Source organism: Orbicella faveolata, unplaced genomic scaffold (assembly GCF_042242905.1).
Source record: "Orbicella faveolata isolate gen_17 unplaced genomic scaffold, um_ofav_v1 contig_1, whole genome shotgun sequence".
NCBI lineage: Eukaryota > Metazoa > Cnidaria > Anthozoa > Scleractinia > Merulinidae > Orbicella > Orbicella faveolata.
The window spans coordinates 26,484,107-26,501,791 of record NW_028301536.1 but is presented as its reverse complement, the minus strand read 5'-3'; the positions used below and the strand labels follow the sequence as shown (position 1 = coordinate 26,501,791).

The 17,685-nt window shown below is 39.8% G+C and overlaps 3 protein-coding genes across 4 annotated transcripts; 2 read left to right on the top strand and 1 right to left on the bottom strand.

Annotated features, from left to right (window-relative positions):
* Nucleotides 1–4,665: 4,665 nt before the first annotated feature.
* Nucleotides 4,666–7,682, bottom strand: LOC110043571 (dopamine receptor D5-like). The gene is made up of 2 exons (XM_020749040.2): nt 7,574–7,682; nt 4,666–6,116 (listed from the first exon to the last, which is right to left on the bottom strand). The coding sequence occupies exon 2, from the start codon at nt 5,872–5,874 to the stop codon at nt 4,804–4,806; it is 1,071 nt and encodes a 356-aa protein (XP_020604699.2). The 5' UTR covers nt 5,875–6,116; nt 7,574–7,682; the 3' UTR covers nt 4,666–4,803.
* Nucleotides 6,305–15,272, top strand: LOC110043539 (dopamine receptor D1-like). 2 transcript variants are annotated; one of them, XM_089297973.1, is made up of 3 exons: nt 6,305–6,502; nt 8,526–10,111; nt 12,591–15,272. In XM_089297973.1, exon 3 carries the CDS (start codon nt 12,627–12,629, stop codon nt 13,659–13,661), a length of 1,035 nt encoding a protein of 344 aa, XP_089154099.1. In that variant the 5' UTR covers nt 6,305–6,502; nt 8,526–10,111; nt 12,591–12,626; the 3' UTR covers nt 13,662–15,272. The 2 variants fall into 2 exon arrangements, with proteins under 2 accessions (XP_089154099.1, XP_020604660.2); XM_020749001.2 differs by lacking the exon at nt 6,305–6,502 and having other exon boundaries at nt 8,160–10,111.
* An 88-nt stretch (nt 15,273–15,360) lies between these two features.
* LOC110043540 (adenosine receptor A2a-like) lies at nt 15,361–17,548 on the top strand. The gene has a single exon (XM_020749002.2). The coding sequence runs from the start codon at nt 16,267–16,269 to the stop codon at nt 17,221–17,223; it is 957 nt and encodes a 318-aa protein (XP_020604661.1). The 5' UTR covers nt 15,361–16,266; the 3' UTR covers nt 17,224–17,548.
* The last annotated feature ends 137 nt before the right edge of the window (nt 17,549–17,685 follow it).

The following is a 17,685-nucleotide window of genomic DNA, read 5'->3' as shown; positions in this document are numbered from 1 at the left end:
GACACATTTATCCATCTTCCCTCCGGCAAAATTCCAATTTTTTTACCACAGGAAATATTTGTCTGGATTAAACCATTTTCAGGTTTTGTAACGAAAGACGATCTATTTTAACAGTTAAATGCATTTGTAGAAGTATTTGGAAAGTAATACTCAGTTTACATAACTCTCCAATTATCACTTTGAAAAAGAGTGACATGTTTGAAATCAGTATGACGGCTGGATTTTCACTCTTGGACCGAAAGAAACTTTGTCACTCTCCAAATATCTACCTCTAAAAATAAGATTGCAGTAGAGTTAAAATACCAACGAGCAAAAGTTTTCTCATCGATTTAAAAACTTGATTTGAATTTGTATGAATTTTAGATACACATCATCCCTCCATGCTTCTTGTACCCTTTTGGAATTGAAGAATAACATGGCTGCATGCTACCTTTTTATGGCATTCAGCCATAGTAACCAACCGCATGCTGGTTAGTACCAAATCGTTATAACTCAACCGGAATCTTTTTTGCCAGTCCCAGCCGAATAGGCGCCCAAGAAAACGAAGTGAACACAAGAGACACCGCTAGAAAGCTAAAAGACATTTCAGTTTTGTGGTTTCAACGTATTAGTCTTGGGCCGGCTAAGAGATTGTTTGTGTTTACGATGACACCCAGGCTCACCCATTTTGGAACTGGAAGCGTTTTTTTCAGTTTACTAGCCCATAATGTTGCTAATTACTTTTCAGGACTAGCCCATAGTTTCCTTCGAAGGTGTTCAGAGTTACATTTAAACCAGGACGATGGCGTGTTTCTTTATGGTCCCTTTTTTATATGTGTCAAAGCAAAACGGTTGAAAGCATTTATCCCAGACACGAGACCATGATTACTTCTTTCTTGCCATGAGCGAATTTACTCCTCTAATTCCCTGGATCCAAAGCTCGATGCGTGTTACCTTTCGTGTTAGCCTGAAAATTTTGTTTTACTCTAACGCAATCGCTTCCTACTTGATAAGCGCTTTAACAGTTCTCGTCTCCTATGTGCTCTGCTAAGTATTTGCGTGTGCACTTTTAAAGACATGTTATTAGTTCGTGTAAAAGGTAAACAAAGGTATTATCGGCCAACTAGGTCATAAAATGTCATTTCGTTGGTTGTTTCACTAAACCCGTTCGTTCTAGCCGACAATCCTCAATATTTTTTCCTCAGCAACTGTCTTCTTGGACCAGCATTAGCTGAGGAAAATTCCACGCTTTTATTATGCCTAAAGATTGCCGCCTAACCGCTGCAAAGGGGCAACCTAACCTTTTGCCTCACCACCTCATATGCGTTGCTAAACTAAACTTCTTTATAAGTCTTCGAGACTTCAGAAAGGACTGCACATGAAGTAAATTCTGTACTCATCGATGAGAATCTGTCTCCTCAAGTTTAACTTGTGATGATGTACTAGCGAAGGGATTAAATGAAATGCGGATCTACACAAAATTATCAAGACCCATTCAAAATGACGTTTCGAAAACTAACGGTGCATTACATATGTAGTTGATTTACTTCGCCCCGCAGAAACACAATCCTCGTATGAAAAGGTGCTTGTGAAATGACGAAAAATTCCAAAAACAAAAAATTTCCCACGAAACGTTATATGCATTATTTAGTTTTTGATATCACCAGCTGTGCTCTTTGTAATTAACTGAAAAGTTTGAAACTGAGACGTTTTTGTGCTTCCTTAGTCTTATTAACTCCACTGCTCAGTGTTTTGTAAAAGGCAACTTAAAAGGCGCTCGGTTTGGGTGTTAAAAACTCAATTCTCATCTTTCTTTTGAGAAAACATTTTGGCTAGGGAAATGAACAGAGCATTTAAAAAAACAAAATGCGGAGCTGTGTAAACGGAAAAGGAGGGTACAAAGTACGTCGCGATATGCCCTTTTGAACTAGAAGTTTATAAAAAAAACTCTGCTCAACTCAGCTTTGCTAAACACAACCAGATTTCTATCGCGGTCATATACAAAGGACAGCTATGCTCACACCCACTCTGGACCGTTCTTTAATAAATGAACCAAGTTTAATACTGGCGATGAAATGGTCAAATTCTGCTATGTAAGTAAATCTACAGTATTTAGATTTCTTCTTGAGAAATTTACCGAAAAACGAAGTTTATATAGTCTACGATAGTTGTCATAACCTGTTCGTTTACAGCTTTTAAAACCACAGTACTTTCTAGTTTCTGCCTAGTTCATTTTTGTGGGATTTTGCCGAGGGCAATTTAGACTGACAGATAATCAAAGAAGCCAAAATAGACCTCCGGGATCAAGCAGTGAACATAGCCAACTAAGGAACACAAAACATGCCCAGCTGGCTTTCAGTGTTTGGCGTACGCCAAGAATCTAAGTAAAATGGGTGCAGTGACAAATTTCACAATAAAATATTAAATGAGCGTCTCCTCCGTTATCGTAAGCCGTTTTCAGAGGATTCCGGCTTAAATTTAAAAAAATTATGGTTTAAAGGTGGCCAATTAACAAAATAGTCCCGCTTTGTCATTAAATCTAATTTAAGCTAAATCGAGCCGCGCGACCAGATGACCTAATTTATTATGGTCCTCCACGTATGCACGCTTCAGCTAACTTCGACTCTCTCCCTTCCTGTTTTTCCTTAGTTCCTCTTTGCGTTTAGGTTGCTGAATTTGCCGTTCATCCTCTTTAGTTGCGTAGCGAGTTTAGATTTGACCAGCAGTTAACGCAGAGATACTCATTGACATCAGCTCCTATGTTGAGACGCTATCATTTTAAATGCTTCCGGAATAAAGTCTATTAAAAGTGTATGTATACAGACAAAAAACATTTTGTAATCGCTACAGATCCCTGTACGTTTCACAGTGATAACCAAAAGGCTAAGAATTGTAGCTGTTCTTGGCCCGTCCTAATGTTTAGCCTTCAGCGTCAGAGAAAGGCAGGTCAAGTTCGTTCTGAAGCCACGCCTATTTTGCTCCTGCAAACCGTGGTAAAGACATAAGAACTGAACATACGTTTTTCAAGTTGAGAGAATTGTTCCGAGGTGATATCGAAGTAAAATGCATAGGAACATAAGCTTACGAAGAAACGTAATCGAAAGTTTCGGAAATGCAAACATCTTTGGATATTTTCGCCTTGCCCGTTAACTTGTTTGTTGTTCGATTTAGTGAATAAAAAAGAAACCTCGTTTTGAATGTGAGGTGAACAGCTCTTTTACCAGGTAGACTCAACAGAGAAAGAAGATTTTTTGCTTACAATCACAGACCGTCAGGGAAAACTTTCCAAAGTGAATTCAAATATACCTGTGGTTTTAATTGCAGAAAAGTTGTGGAACTTGTTACCAAATGATACAAGGGAAAAGAGATAAAACACAGGATATAAATCTATGAAACTAGTACTTAGATTTTTGAGTTTCACAAGATGTTTTGCACTGATTATTTTCAAAATTGAAATAAAAAAATAAAAAATGAGCTTTTAAAGTGACGGCAATTGATGTCATAACTTACTTATCTAGAAACTTCTATAGTTATGAAATATGTCAAACATTACTATATATAGCGACTGATATTACTTTAATGTAAGTAGGACTTACATTAAAAACTGTGTTTTGTAACTACGCGAGTGAGGGGCAGTCAGTGCTCATGTGTGCACACTTCAGTCTTTCACTTACGTCTAGTTACTTTCCACGATTTTTGAGCTTTGAGAAAAGCGTATGAGAAGCTCTCTCCTTCGCAGAGGCTCCAAGGTTTTTTCGGGTGGGGAGAATCCGCTGAGTGTTGTAAGTACAGGGGCAGACTTTGCGCCTGCACTCACTTCGCACAGTGGATTTATATAACGAACTTTCGAACCTCTGCGGAGGAGAGAGAATATGAAGTTCATATGATCTACGTGACCTTAAGTTACCGATAATGGAACTGATACATTTTGTTCTGTTCAACATGGGACATCGTGTCTCTGTCTTGACATTTATAGTTGTGAAGATGCTTTAAGATGGCCCCTTAATTGCCTGGAGATGCATTACTTGAAGAATTCAAGGAAGTAAAGTTCAGATTATATTCTAGATATTGCGATCAATTTTAAGTTCAGGACTTTGCTGTCTATGGACAAGAATAAGAACAAGGACAAGCTAAGTTTTACGCATAAACTTGTATTAGATCATTTGTCGAGCTGCCTGATCTAACGACAGGGAGTATCTCCGCTCGATGAGAGAGTCTTCAGACCCTAGCATTTCTTACATTGACTAAATTTCTCCAAGGTGTAAGGTTTCCAGTATAGTTCCATTAAAAAGGCAGTTTTTAGATAACAGCTTGGTGTACGAATGGTGTAACGTAGAGGGCTGTTACTTTTTCCTTCTTTGACTTTGTTAGGGAGGTAGGTATGTACATAAGTAGGTGGATGGGTGGGTAGTTAGGAGGTAGGTGAGTTGATACGTGGGTAGGTAGGTGGGTTAGGTAAATACGTATAGTAGGTAGGTATAGATCAGTAGGTAAGTAGCTATATAGGAAGGTATGTAGGTAGGTGGGCAGGTGGGTAGGTAGGTTAGTTGGTAAATAGTGGTAGCTATGTAGGTAGGTGGGTGAGTAGGTGGGCACGGCAGGCGAGTAGGTAGGTTGGTAGATTAATATAGGTAGGTATGTAGGTACCTACATAGCTATAAGTAAAACGTACAGGAAGTGAGCTGGTTGGCTGGTTGACAGTGTCTTTATTTTTGATCTCTCTTATGAAAAATCTTCTTACAATTCTATCCCTTTCTTTGCAAACTGGAAGAGTAATCGTTGATTTTCCATCTTTCCTTTGTCTTTGGCAGAATGAAAATCATTCTATACACTCGTTATACGAATAAAATCTGCCGGTTGTTGCACATTGTTTATATCGTCACTTAAATCTTTAGTAGTGTCGGCAACATGCTTGCACTTTCTTAGGGATGAAAACTCAAGTGTTTCAAGTCTACCACTCTGATTGCAGGATATCGTTATTCTGATGGGAGATGACGAAATTACGCAGCGATTTATTATCGCGGACTTATCGCAAAGGATAGCCATTATTGCTTTTCGGAAGTTGGGCATTCTCCAAGCGTATAAAAACTGATTTATCGAGCAATTGACCAAAGTTAGAAGGAATTGTAGATCTCGAAGCCAGTGGATGAGTGCGCAGTCACATGTGTCACAAAGATTTATAATGTATATCATTATGCAAGATGGTATCAGACACAAAATAAAAAATATCAAAATCAAGTTAAATGCTCTTGTTACTTGCTTTTCCATGGCCATCGCCTTTGACGCTACTTGATCGTGACAAAATGAACGCCATCGAGAGATTTGTGCTCTTAGTTTGTGATAGATCCGACAGTAAGAAAATGCTACGATCACAAAGGATGTGATGACAGCAGTGTTGGCGAATATAAACACAAACAAGTAAAATCCGGTGACGAAGTAAACGAAAGGTATTGTGAGAGATAAAAACCATATCATTGCGGAGATACGAGCCACAGAACGAGAGGAGAGCTTCCTTCTAATGGACACAACTGTTAGATGTCTGTCTAGAGTAAGAGCTGAAAGGCTAAGAAGTGAGGCTGTGCACGAGATGAAATACGTAAGGTGGATAATCCATATTGTTTCCATGACACCATAGTTGAGGGCCTCGCGAATATGCCACACGACAAAGGCAGGCTCGGTGAAGATGCCTACAATGACGTCACTCAGAGCCAACTGAAGAACAAAGTAGTTGAATGAAGAGCATAATTCACGATAAGGATCCTTTAGGATGGCGATGCAGATCAGAATGTTACCGGGTACAGTAATGAGACAGAGCACCAGGGAAACAGCTGCAGTCATTACTGAGGTAGCAAATGGCGGGTGCACTTCCTCGCACAAATTCTTCATGAAAACCATCTTTTCGAGTCTCTTGTTGATGGAATACAATGTCGATTCTGAATATGTTTGTAGTTAAGAACAAGACTCCGCAGTTCACACTCCTGGGGTGTACAGATTGAATCTGTTTCCAGTTGGTAAATATACTTCAATCCTCTTTTTCCACTGAACTTTCAATAGATGTCCCAGTTTATCAAGACCCTGCAGGTTTTCTCAGCGACTCATCATCATCAGTTCTGGTTCGCGTATGAACCTTTCGATACCTGTAACAGTAAAATGTTTGGTGTTAGTTTTTTAAATGGTATATTTTGGCAATAAAATGCACTCCCAGATTATGCATCGCACAACGAACAGCCATAACTTCGCCTTAGGCTACGCATGAAGCCCTGCGCTGCCTTTTTCGACGGAATTCCCTCTCTTTAGCGGCCAGATGTCGTGGGTGCCTGGTGACTAGGTGACTGAGTCACCAGGTGCAAGGTTGATGTGATCATGTCAAGTTTCACATCAGGTGCGAAACGTGACATAACCCGACTTCGTTGCTAAGGGGATTATCCCGTTGCTATGATGATGGACACTCATACAATTTAACTTACTGTGCATGCACCTCCTGCTGAGCATGACTAAGGAGCGACGCCTGGAGATGAAGCAGGTATTTTACTCTCAACAGTGTTGTGTTTATTTCATATTATGACAATGACGATAGTAAGCCAATAATTTTGTATTCGGGTGTCAGACAAGTGTCAATTCGGCAATCCTGCAAGGCATTGCAAAAACCTTAATCCGATAATATAAATAAAGTAAACCGTGCTGATAATGAATGGGTCAGAATCACAAATGCGGGAACTGAGACGAAGAGGCCCAATTGACAGCAGTCAATGAATGAATGAAAGAAAGACTTAAGTTATTGACATGTCTGCTTGAACCTTTGCACCACAGTTTTACTGGGTCTCAGAACGTCTATATTGACATGGGATACATACTCAAAAGGATTCGGCTTAAAGGGAAAACGTGTAAGAGGTTAAAAATAGAAATAAAAGAGCATTTATTCTTTTCAATGTTTGGCTTCTGAGAAACTTTTCCATGGATTAAAAGAGTTATTTTGCATCAAACAATGCAACTTACTCTTGGGACTGTCTGATCATGGTTCGTTGCAGTGGTAATCTATTGTCTCTATTCAAAAGAAACCTTCCCAAAAAGTTGTACTAAAATTATCATACTCGTGATAAGTTTTCGTGAAAAAGTTTCTTCAGAAAAGTAGAACATCTGTGCTACTGTTATAAATGGGCAGCTATTGCACAGATAGTGAGCATGTCAAGAATTAAGTCGAAAGACCCGAGTAAGCGAAGACTACGCACATGCTATAGCTCATTTCATGCTTCAATAAAACCCTCGACTATTGAAAAGGTCACTAAAGACTATTTGAAACGTGCGCGTGAAATAAACCCCTTACAGCACAGACTTCATGTTTATATGTCAAGCGCTTCGTACCGGCTTAATTTAGTCACAGCAAGAAAACATAGTACTTGTCAGGATATTATTGATGAAAAATTCTAATCTGCTTTACAGTGAGTGCAAGCACGTTCGATAACAGTAATTGCTATATCGTAAACTCGGTAGTCATGGGAGATGATTACGTATGCGGAACAACCTTACCTGACGAAAAGGTCCTTTAGGCACAAACTCAAATTTAAGAAAGATTGTAAGTCGTAGTATTTCTTACCTGTATGTTGAGCTAATTTTTCACGATGGATAGATGGATGCGTCGTTGTCTTTCAGTCGATTATAAAATGATGCAGTGAATTGCACTTAGATTTCAAGAGTGATTTGTCTGAGGTGACTGGGCCTTCATCCGGTTTTGTCCCATAGGCATGCAAAATATTCGTTCCCATGGGAACCCTGGTCTAGTCGTGACCTGTCGTAAGGGCTCAGTAGTCTGTAGGATCTCATCTAAGAAGCTAATATGAAACACTTAAACTGAATTCAATGAACAAGTATTTATCTAATCAGTCATCTTTACAACAGAATAATAAAGAATTCCGTTCTTCTTCACTGATATTCAAATTGAAAAAACAGTTGAATAACTCCAAACTATTTTTATCAAACACTGAATTTCCATAAAGCTGGTGCTTTGAGTTACAATACTTGTATCTTCACCGTCTATAAGACATACGGGATTTTAATCTCAGTGTACAAACCTTCAGCAAAAATAATTCAAGCAATAATGCGGAAAAAAAAGATAGCTTTTTTCAGTGCTAGAAGGTTCGAGAGGCACTAGCGCCGGAACGTCCTGGGACGAGACAAGATTGGACGAACCTATCTGACGTGACAACTTTCAGACTGTTCGAGAGTAGCGCTCTGACGGGACGGAACGGGACGGGACGGGAACAGCGAAAGCTGGAACCTTGATGAGTACATGTATTGTAATTTTCTTGCATAGCTTAAGTAAATTTGTTGGTCAAAGGCAAGTTAACAGCAATTTAACACCCAAGCACCTTTTTGTATGCAGCAGTTGCTTAGCAAAATCATAGCACTCAAAAACAAGGGTTGAAAGGGTTGACAAGATCATGGCTCCATCCAGCTTGTTCGTAGACCCTCAGTCTCCGTTCTGAAACAGGGGCTGGGGTGAATGCGAGGTTGAGCTATTTAAATAGTAACTCAAGTCTTTTAAATAGCAGTAATAACAGTAAGAAGAAGAAGAAGAAGAAGAAGAAGAAGAAGAAAAAGGAGAAGGAGAAGGAGAAGGAGAAGGAGAAGGAGAAGGAGAAGGAGAAGAACAAGAACAAGAACAAGAAGAACAACAACAAGAAGAACAAGAACAAGAACAAGAACAAGATCAAGAACAAGAACAAGAAAAATGGTACTTTTATGGCGCATATTAACATGTGGATATGTTCACATACGGTATACGGTAGAAGATCTCATCTGTAACTTATAAGAACAAGTCCCATCTACGCCCGGTCAGTGTAAAACGCACAGCACTGTGGACTGCATACTGCAGACTGAGGACTACGGACTGCGGACTGCGGACTTCGGACTGCGGACTGCGGACTGCGGACTGCGGACTGCGGACTGCGGACTGCGGACTGCGGACTGCGGACTGCGGACTGCGCAGGGTAATATGCAGACTGCAGACTGTATACTTTTTAACTGAATCGTGTTTCCATTTTCATCATTGAGAGCTAACCGTAAACAGGCTAACTAGAGCGTTATTTAGGCTAACCTGAGTGATATTCAGGCTAACCGGACTGCAGACTTTCGCTGCGATATAGTTTAGCCTGAATCGGTTAACACTCGGATATGAAAATGTTACGATATATCTGACTTAAAAGTCTATAAATTAGTAGTTCTTTTCCCCCGTGCTTTTCATTCAGGGTAAAGAGACGCAACTCAGCTTACTTGGTCAGTTTCTTTGCCGCGCCTCCGAATGTTCGATTTATTGAGTAACCCAGAAAAATGTAGATATCGATCTGTATATACCACTCACCACTATTTATCCGACCAGACTTTACATGGTTCCTGCCCTATGTAATTAGCATAAACGGAAATTAAAGCTCTTAAGGAACTCTAACTACTTCTAAGAATTTTCGGAATTCATAGCAGGCATACCACAGGCATCCCAAGGTTGCCAGTCGAACACTTAGAGTTTTGGACTCTAGTAATAACAACTTAAGAAAAGCGCGTTCAGAAGATAACCCTTCCTGTATGTGTAGTCCTGTGCTTGGACTTGTACCATATTATTTGAGTGTATTGAAAGCAATATTCATACAAACGCGTAGGTTTTTCCATTTTTTATTTCCTTAGCTTGCCTTTCGCTAGTGCGCGAGGCTGTCGTGTAGCGCGATAAACACTCGTGCACTGTCTTGTGCTTCGTGCACCCACCAAAACAATATTTATCTGACCGAATTAACAGAATTCTTCACAACGATAGTCATGCTATAAAAATAAACTTTTTCTCACCCTGTCAGCTGTACAGATTTCTATTTTCTTTCGGAGATACTATATATAGTAACTCCTTATTTCGCAAGATGAAAATGCGCAGCCCAACTCACTACTAATTCAGAGGTCAAAGATAATCCAGATTTTTCTGCGACACCCAATCCCTCAAATGACGGATGATCAAATTAAACACTTAGAGACAGCACTGGAGACATAAACTGTTCAATTTGCCGAGAGAAAATTACTGTGCGTGAAGATGGCGGTTCAGCGGAAAGAAATTGGAGCAAGCTAGAAAGATTGCAACATAGTGTTCACTGTGATGGTAAGTAAAATAAAACATTTTGATTCTCAAGTAAATGTTTCAAATAGATCGGTCACGAGACGCATGAATGTCCTTGCGTTGTCCTTTTATAATAGATAGGTCTTATTGCAAGAAACCCGTTTAGGCCGAGGTTGTCATAAGTTGCAACATCATGTGACTGAATATATTTGCTTTACTACCTTAAGACCGAGTCAGTGATTTCATCATACAGTAGCTCGCGTCTATTACAGTCGTGTAGCTGTAAACGATGGCTTTAAAGAGCTTTTTGTATTCTTTGTTCTTATCTTGGGCGTCACGCCAGTTGTCGTTTAACGTACTGTTGCGTGACTGTTGCGTCTGTTTCAGGGAAATCCGGTAAAGAGAAGTACTGCAGGCCACACGCAGTACTGGATTTAGAGTCTGCTTAGAAGAACCAGAAGATTCACTTGTAGTAGATGCGTGCAATCTTTTAATTCCGAACCTATGAAAGCTTTGTTTCAAAACTGATAAGGTCAGGGTACTTTGTGAATAATCAACACCTTCAATCGTAAGGTAAACACACCGCTGATTTCGAGATCGCCAGCAAATGTCTCACATAGTCTACCGGGCGAAAAATTTGAATTATCGTGAAAAAAGGAATTTGGAATTTTTTTTGTTTTTTACTATTCCAATCATTTTTTAACAAGAATTTTATTTAGGTACGTTATCTATGAAAATGCCCAACAGCCTGTCAAACCCTCTAAGAGGAGTAAAATGAGCTTTTACTTACCCCCTAAAGCTCCCCTCCCACTCCACCCTCCCCACTTTCACTACCGAACCTGTTGCAGCTTTGTTTCGACATCAACTGCTGTGGTGAGCGTTTCTTTCCTTCTTATCAGGTGGGGTTGATTAACATGAGTCCTATTGAAATAGCATTATCCAAAAGAATCATGTCTCTAGCCGCGCCTAATCATTTACTGCTGAATGATATAACGTAAGCTAATACCAAAACGTCTAGAAAAACAAGGTAAGAGAAAATGAAAGGTCGCATTCCCTTTTGATACCAAAGTCCATAACCAAGTTGACGAGACAGGATTTGAAAGCTAAGAAAGCTAAACGATGAAATTTGAAAGTCTTACGTAAGAAGTAACCTCTACATACTTCGCGACAACCTTTAGTTGCAGCTAACGGGAAATCTTACACTTATTAGATGAAGACAGCAACAGTTATTTCTTTTTTTAACCTGCCCCATGTTTAACTTTGATTCCTTGGACATATCCAATTTAGAGAAACATTCTAAACCATGAAAAGTTTCGGCCTCATAATACTTCGTGGACAATGGGCACGTGCTTCACACTTGACGCTTGAATATTTACCTGCCCCTGCAGCACGCTTTCATCTTTCGCCACAATCACGGCCTGATTAAAATTTTGCGACGTTTCCCCTTATCACCTGAAAAGTTCCTGTTGGAGTCGGAATCTCCTCTAGCCCCATCATACACTACTCCTGTCTTTTTTTTTGTTTGCAAAATATCTACAACTTAAAGATGAGTCAAGACATTCGAACAAGAATCAAGTAACTAACAGCAATTGAAATCCAATTGCGATGATATCGCGTCTGAATGCGATTGATCATACTTAATTGAGTAAAAACTTAAATACAATCTTGAGTGCTGAAAAGAAAAGAACTTTGTGATTACAATAGATGCTTCTATTGCAAAGGAATCTGCACTGTCGAGTCTGCTAAAGTAACCAGATTAGTTAAGAGCTCTGCAAGTCGCACTGTATACGATATCAGTCAAACACACTCGTTATGCTTCTAAATAAATCCGTGGCTAGACTGAAAAAAAAAAACACAATACATGACAATATCATAGTGCGACCGACAAAGTTAGTGATTTTCAGCAGAGTGGCTATTTATCTTATCTATAGTCTGCGATTAACGTGCGACATTGCGAGGTTTTCAGTTCGAGCTCGAAACGCGAGACTCACGCTGCCGCGTGGCCGCGGGTTTCTCGTACTACGTGCTCGCCTCGCGAGACTCCCTGTTCAGCATACATTTTTACCTTATCTGACAAAACACGTCGGCGGTTTATAAACTGATTTTCCAAACCTCTAATAAGGTCCTGTCTACATAAGGCCGGAAAAGTTTGAAAACGCAGCTTTATTTCTACGGTTACGCCTTTCGTCCACACTAATACGTCACCAAAACGGACCTTTTCGAAAACGCTCTTCAAATCGGAGGAATTTGAAAACGCTGGCTATTCGTTTCCGTGTGGACAGAAAACATATCAAACAGAGCTTTTCGAAAACGCCAATGGCGTCACGATATCATGTGATTTCCCTAACCGAGTTTTCCTCAAACGCAAATCCAAAATGACCGGTGATTGTTGCGTTTTTGAATTTCTCCTGCGTAGTGTGGACGGAAGATCAGGGTGAAGCCTGCGTTTTAAAATTGCTCCGGCGTAGTGTGGACGAGTCCTAACATCACCGTTTTTAGTTGTTGTTTATTTTCTCACTAGGGAAAGCTGCTGGTAGACTGAACCAAATACAGAATTATGCCCTTCGTCAAACATTTATGCGAAGATATTTGGCCCCCATTCACTTTGTCCGTGTTTACAGCGTCGATATCCGTGGTACTGTGCCTGGTCACTGTGCCTGGAAATGTTTTAGTTTGTGTTGCAGTAATCAAGGATCCTTATAAAGAACTGAAAACAACATTTAACTGTTTCGTTCTTCAACTGGCCATAAGTGATCTTGTCGTTGGAGCTTTGACCGAACCTGTGTTTATTACCTACCACATCCGGGAGGCCTTGAGGTACCCTGTCATGGAGAATGTTTGGGTTATTCACTTGACGTTTTTTGTTTCATATACAGCTTCGTTGTTGAGTCTCGCGGCACTAACCTTGGACAGATATCTCACTGTGATGTCTTACTACAAGAGATTCTTATCTACCGGCACAATAACACTGATATCGGTACTGATATGGGTGATATCTGTTTCCGTACCGTGCCTTTACTTCATCACCGGATTTTACTTGTTTGCGTTCTTATTCACGAGCGCCGCCCTTATCATCATAATCAGTATATTAACGTTTTCTTACATCCGCATTCATCAAAGACTGAAGGCTCAAATCTCTCGCTGGCACTGGTTCCAACAAAAACAAATCAAGCTAGAGGCCATATCAATGGAGCGAGGTCTGACACGAGCTTTCTACACTATTCTGGGAATATTCCTTGCGTGTTTGCTGCCGTCATTTGTGATGATTTACATCATTAATTTTTGTGATCATTGCGACTGTATCTTCATTCACTGGATGAGAGATTTGCAGTTCTTATTTCCTTTGGTGAACTGCTTGTTAAATCAGTTTCTTTATGCCTGGAAAATACGGAACTTTCGCCGAGCAATTTCAGCAATGTTGTGTAAAACAGTGTCATATGAAGTCAACACTCCGCAGATCGTGAACACTAATGGAATCATTGCAGATGACTCTAATTCCGTGGATGAAATGGAACTGATTCCCCTGGACCCTGGCAGTCTTCGTATGACGGCCATCGCCGAGATCGGTGAAACAAATCAAATTACGTTTTAGTTAAAATGCAAAGCTTCCATTCAATTTACTAGAGGGTGGCAGTTTATAGTCTATAAACATAGGTTGTTGTGGAAATTGCATCAACTTTATTGCCGAAGATTTGATGTTCCACATTGTTGAGATTCAGGAGTGAAAGTCAGCTAAGTCAGAACAATCTGGGACGAGTAGGTAAACCTGAGCCCCAAGTTACACAGCTACTTTTGAAGTCTCCAAAGTTCACAGGAGTCTTACAACATTGTGTTGCTTACTGTCAAATTTTAGGTTGGGAGGTCTTATTTTTAAAATTTTAGTACACGCTCATTGTGTTCTACAAGAGGTCCGTATCCGCTGATAGAGCAGGATATCGCCCTCGTTGCCCTTGACCTGCTGACAGAGAAAATTATTCTTGTTTTAGCTTAAAAATACCTTTAAGAAAGCTGATTTTGGAATGCAATCCTTTAATAATTAGTATATTCGCCCTTGTTTTCTGTGAGCGATGGTGAACTCAGCTGCGCTTTCTTGGCTATTCCGCCTCCGTCAGAAAACTCATCCCTGTATCCAATTGTTATGTAAAATAAACGCAGCGTAAGAAATGTATCGTAGCGTTGTAATTAAGGTTCGAAAGATAATGTAACCACAAACAGAGCCAGAATTCACAATAACCATGATTATTATATTGAACAGCTACAGAATACGAAGCTGTGTATGATATGACATGCTGACATAATTCTCGAGCTAAAAGTAGCAACTTAAAACGCTATTTTTTGGCTGTTTTATTTTCTCTTCCGCAGTGTTTTAGGGTTTCCCGGCGGTATATGTAGATAGCAACCATTCTTTTCCCTTTCTCTGTGTCATGTTGATGTAACAATGGCTTTTTATCGCTTTCAGTTAGTTACAGTAGTATTATGTACTCGCGACTGAAATTTTGCTTCGGTTTGAATCAGCGTTTTAGATCTATAAACCTGTCCTGTTTAGAAATGTTTTGGCCGAGAAATTGAAGAAAAAGAACAATAATTGAAACGGATGCAGGATAGAGTTTTCGAGTTTTCTGAGATCTGTCACTTCAGTGCCAAATGGTTCATAACTGAGCACTGAACTAGCGTCTAATTTATGTGCGATACATCCTCGACGCGAATGAAGGTTATACACAAAAATGACCGAAATCTGTTTCTCACAGTTTATCTTTTTATGCATTTTTTTTTTCATTTAGCACTATTACGAGAAACGTAAGGAGACCGACAAAGGTAATTTGTTTGTTGACATCAGGGCCTGGATTATCATTTATCGTGTATTGTGAGCAGCTCAGCTATTGAATGTGGACACACTTGGAGTTTGTCCACTGTGTGAAAGACTAGTATGTCTCTTTGCATGTCAGTTTTTTTTCCTTTTTTGCTGTTGTTCTGATTATTCCTTTATGTCAGTTTTGTTTTCTTATTTTGCTGTTGTTTTGATTATTGCTTATCACTTATTTATTTCAGTCTCGAATACCATTTCCCATAAAGAATTACGAATTTCCTCCACTTAGGTTATCCGAACGAATTTCTTTCAAATATAAGTAGATAAAGCAAATGGCTATTTACTTGTTTTGTGTGTTTGTTTCTAGGAAATAAATACCTTGTTGCTGTGAAATATGCATTAAAAAAACTACGTGACTCTCGGTGGTTCCCTGCCAATGGCAAATAGTAAAAACTCTTCCGGAAATAACGTGGCGCTCAGCGATGAATTTCCTAACACGGTAATTGTACCTTAGGTTTTGAAACCCTTCACTGCCGGAACATGCAGCAGCGATTATACGTTGATGAGCCCCTGAGTTTTCTTGTGTAAGTATTTGTTCTATCTAATCCCAATATGTCTCTTCTCATCGTAAAGTTGTTTTACTTGTAGCCCACTTCTCGAGTTGGTCCTTACTACTGCATAAAACAAAACAAAAATGGGATTAAAATCTCTATATATCTCACTGCTTATGATTACACGAATGCTACTGACATCGGATGTCCCTTGGAATTAATTCAAATTCAACCGGAAAATGTCACTTATACCTATCAACAAAACACGTAAATAATATTGCTAAGTCATCTGAAACATCTGCTCTCAAGGTTTCTCACTCTTTTGACACCATTCAAAAAAGAGCTTGTCGCACCGTGAGCGAAGGAAAGAACTAATGTACCAACCAAAGAAATAAGTCGGTAAGACACACTTTTGTTTTAAAAGACTGAAGCCGTTCGTCTTATCACTTATTAAATTTCGTAAATGTAAACAACAAATAGAAAGAGAAAATTGCTTTTCACAGTCGCAAACCGACACAGAAATGTTATATTATTCGATATTAATCATTTCAACCCTACTTTTTACCATGTTGTCCTAGGTTTTACATGCCTTGATTAAAACCTCCTTTCAGGACTTAGTAAACGGGCCGGGCAATCCTCTTTTCAACAAGGTATAAAGCCGCTCTCAAAGAGCTATAACCGATCTGATTGGGGAAGCAGATTTAATGAAGAAACCTGTCCAGCAAAGTTCCGGTCAATGACATGTTCCTAGTTCATGACAGATGACAAGGTGAAAAAGAAGAAAAAACGCGCTCTCGCTGTATTCTGACTCAGATTGAGTACTGTTCAATTATATCGCGATGAAATTCGGAGCCAATCTGTGTGACGAAGTATGGGCACCGTTTTCTACGTCGGTCACTACTGCTTGTGTTTCAGCCATTTTGTGTGTAATCACAGTTCCCGGCAACTTGCTTATTTGTTGGGCCATCATCAAAGATCCAAACAACGAACTGAAATCATCCTTCAACTATCTGATTTTAAACCTGGCCATTGCGGATTCGTTCATTGGACTCGTTACCGAGCCAGTGTTTGTTTGGTATCATAGCTCCGAGGCAATGAGGCGCGAAGTCCTTGGTCTGCGTTGGTTAGTATACATGTCATATTTTATGACCTCCACAGCTTCAGTGTTAAGCATAGCTGCACTGGCAACAGATCGCTATTTAGCTGTGACTTCCACAACCATAAGGAAACTCTCTTCGACAAGTGCTATTACTGCATCTATCGCGATATGGAGTTTTTCCTGCAGTTTGCCTTTTCTCTATTTCGCGACAGGTTTCTACACTTTGGCCTTCATCTTTGCCAACACGACGATAATCTTAACCCTCATACTGCTACTTTTCTACTTCGTTCGCATCGTTAAGAGCCTTAACGCTCACGAGAAGCACATGGCATCAGTTCTGGGACAGAATGTGCAACGTCGAGGGCTTCTCAGAGAAAAACAAGCAACGAAATGTTTTTTACTCATTTTACTGTTTTTCTTTGTATGTAGTTTTCCATCTTGTGTCATGATTTACGTCATTAATTTATGCAGCACGTGCAGTTGTGTGGTTATACACTGGTGTAGAGACCTTCAGTACTTGCTAGTACTACTGAACTCTTCATCTAACCAGTTTTTGTACGCGTGGAGGATGAATAGTTTTCGTCGAGCGTTTGGACGAATTCACCCGTTCCTTTCTAGCTGGGAAGCACAGCAGAGAAACTCAGCTGTCTCACAAGCGCCTTCGAATCCCGCTGACCCTGCTATTATGGCGGAATAATAAAAGGTTATAAGGTTCGTTCTCGTAATAGTATTAGAGAAGTATAACCACTGGACCAATTTGTTTTTATAATCCGCAGCAAAACCACTAAAATTGATTGGACGAGAACTTACACGTCATACGTCTCATGGTTTCCGTAGCGTGAAGCGACCTAATACCCCGTCCCCCAAACCCAGCATTTAGTCAGGTTGCACTGTACCAGTGATCTGCCAGTATTCCTTGTCTATACTCCTGGTGGAGAGAGGCACTAAGTGTCCTACCAAGAGCCTAGGCCATGGGTTGCTCCCAGATCATGGCAGCACTTCAACTCCTGGACTGCTTGATAATGACCACCATACCAAGTAAAGAGTTTTCCAAACTTTGTTGGTTGCGTCGATTTTTTTATTCATGTAGGTATTTACATCTATCTATTTATTTATTAATCTTACTTATCTCCTACTTTTCATTTAATTGGTGAAGAAT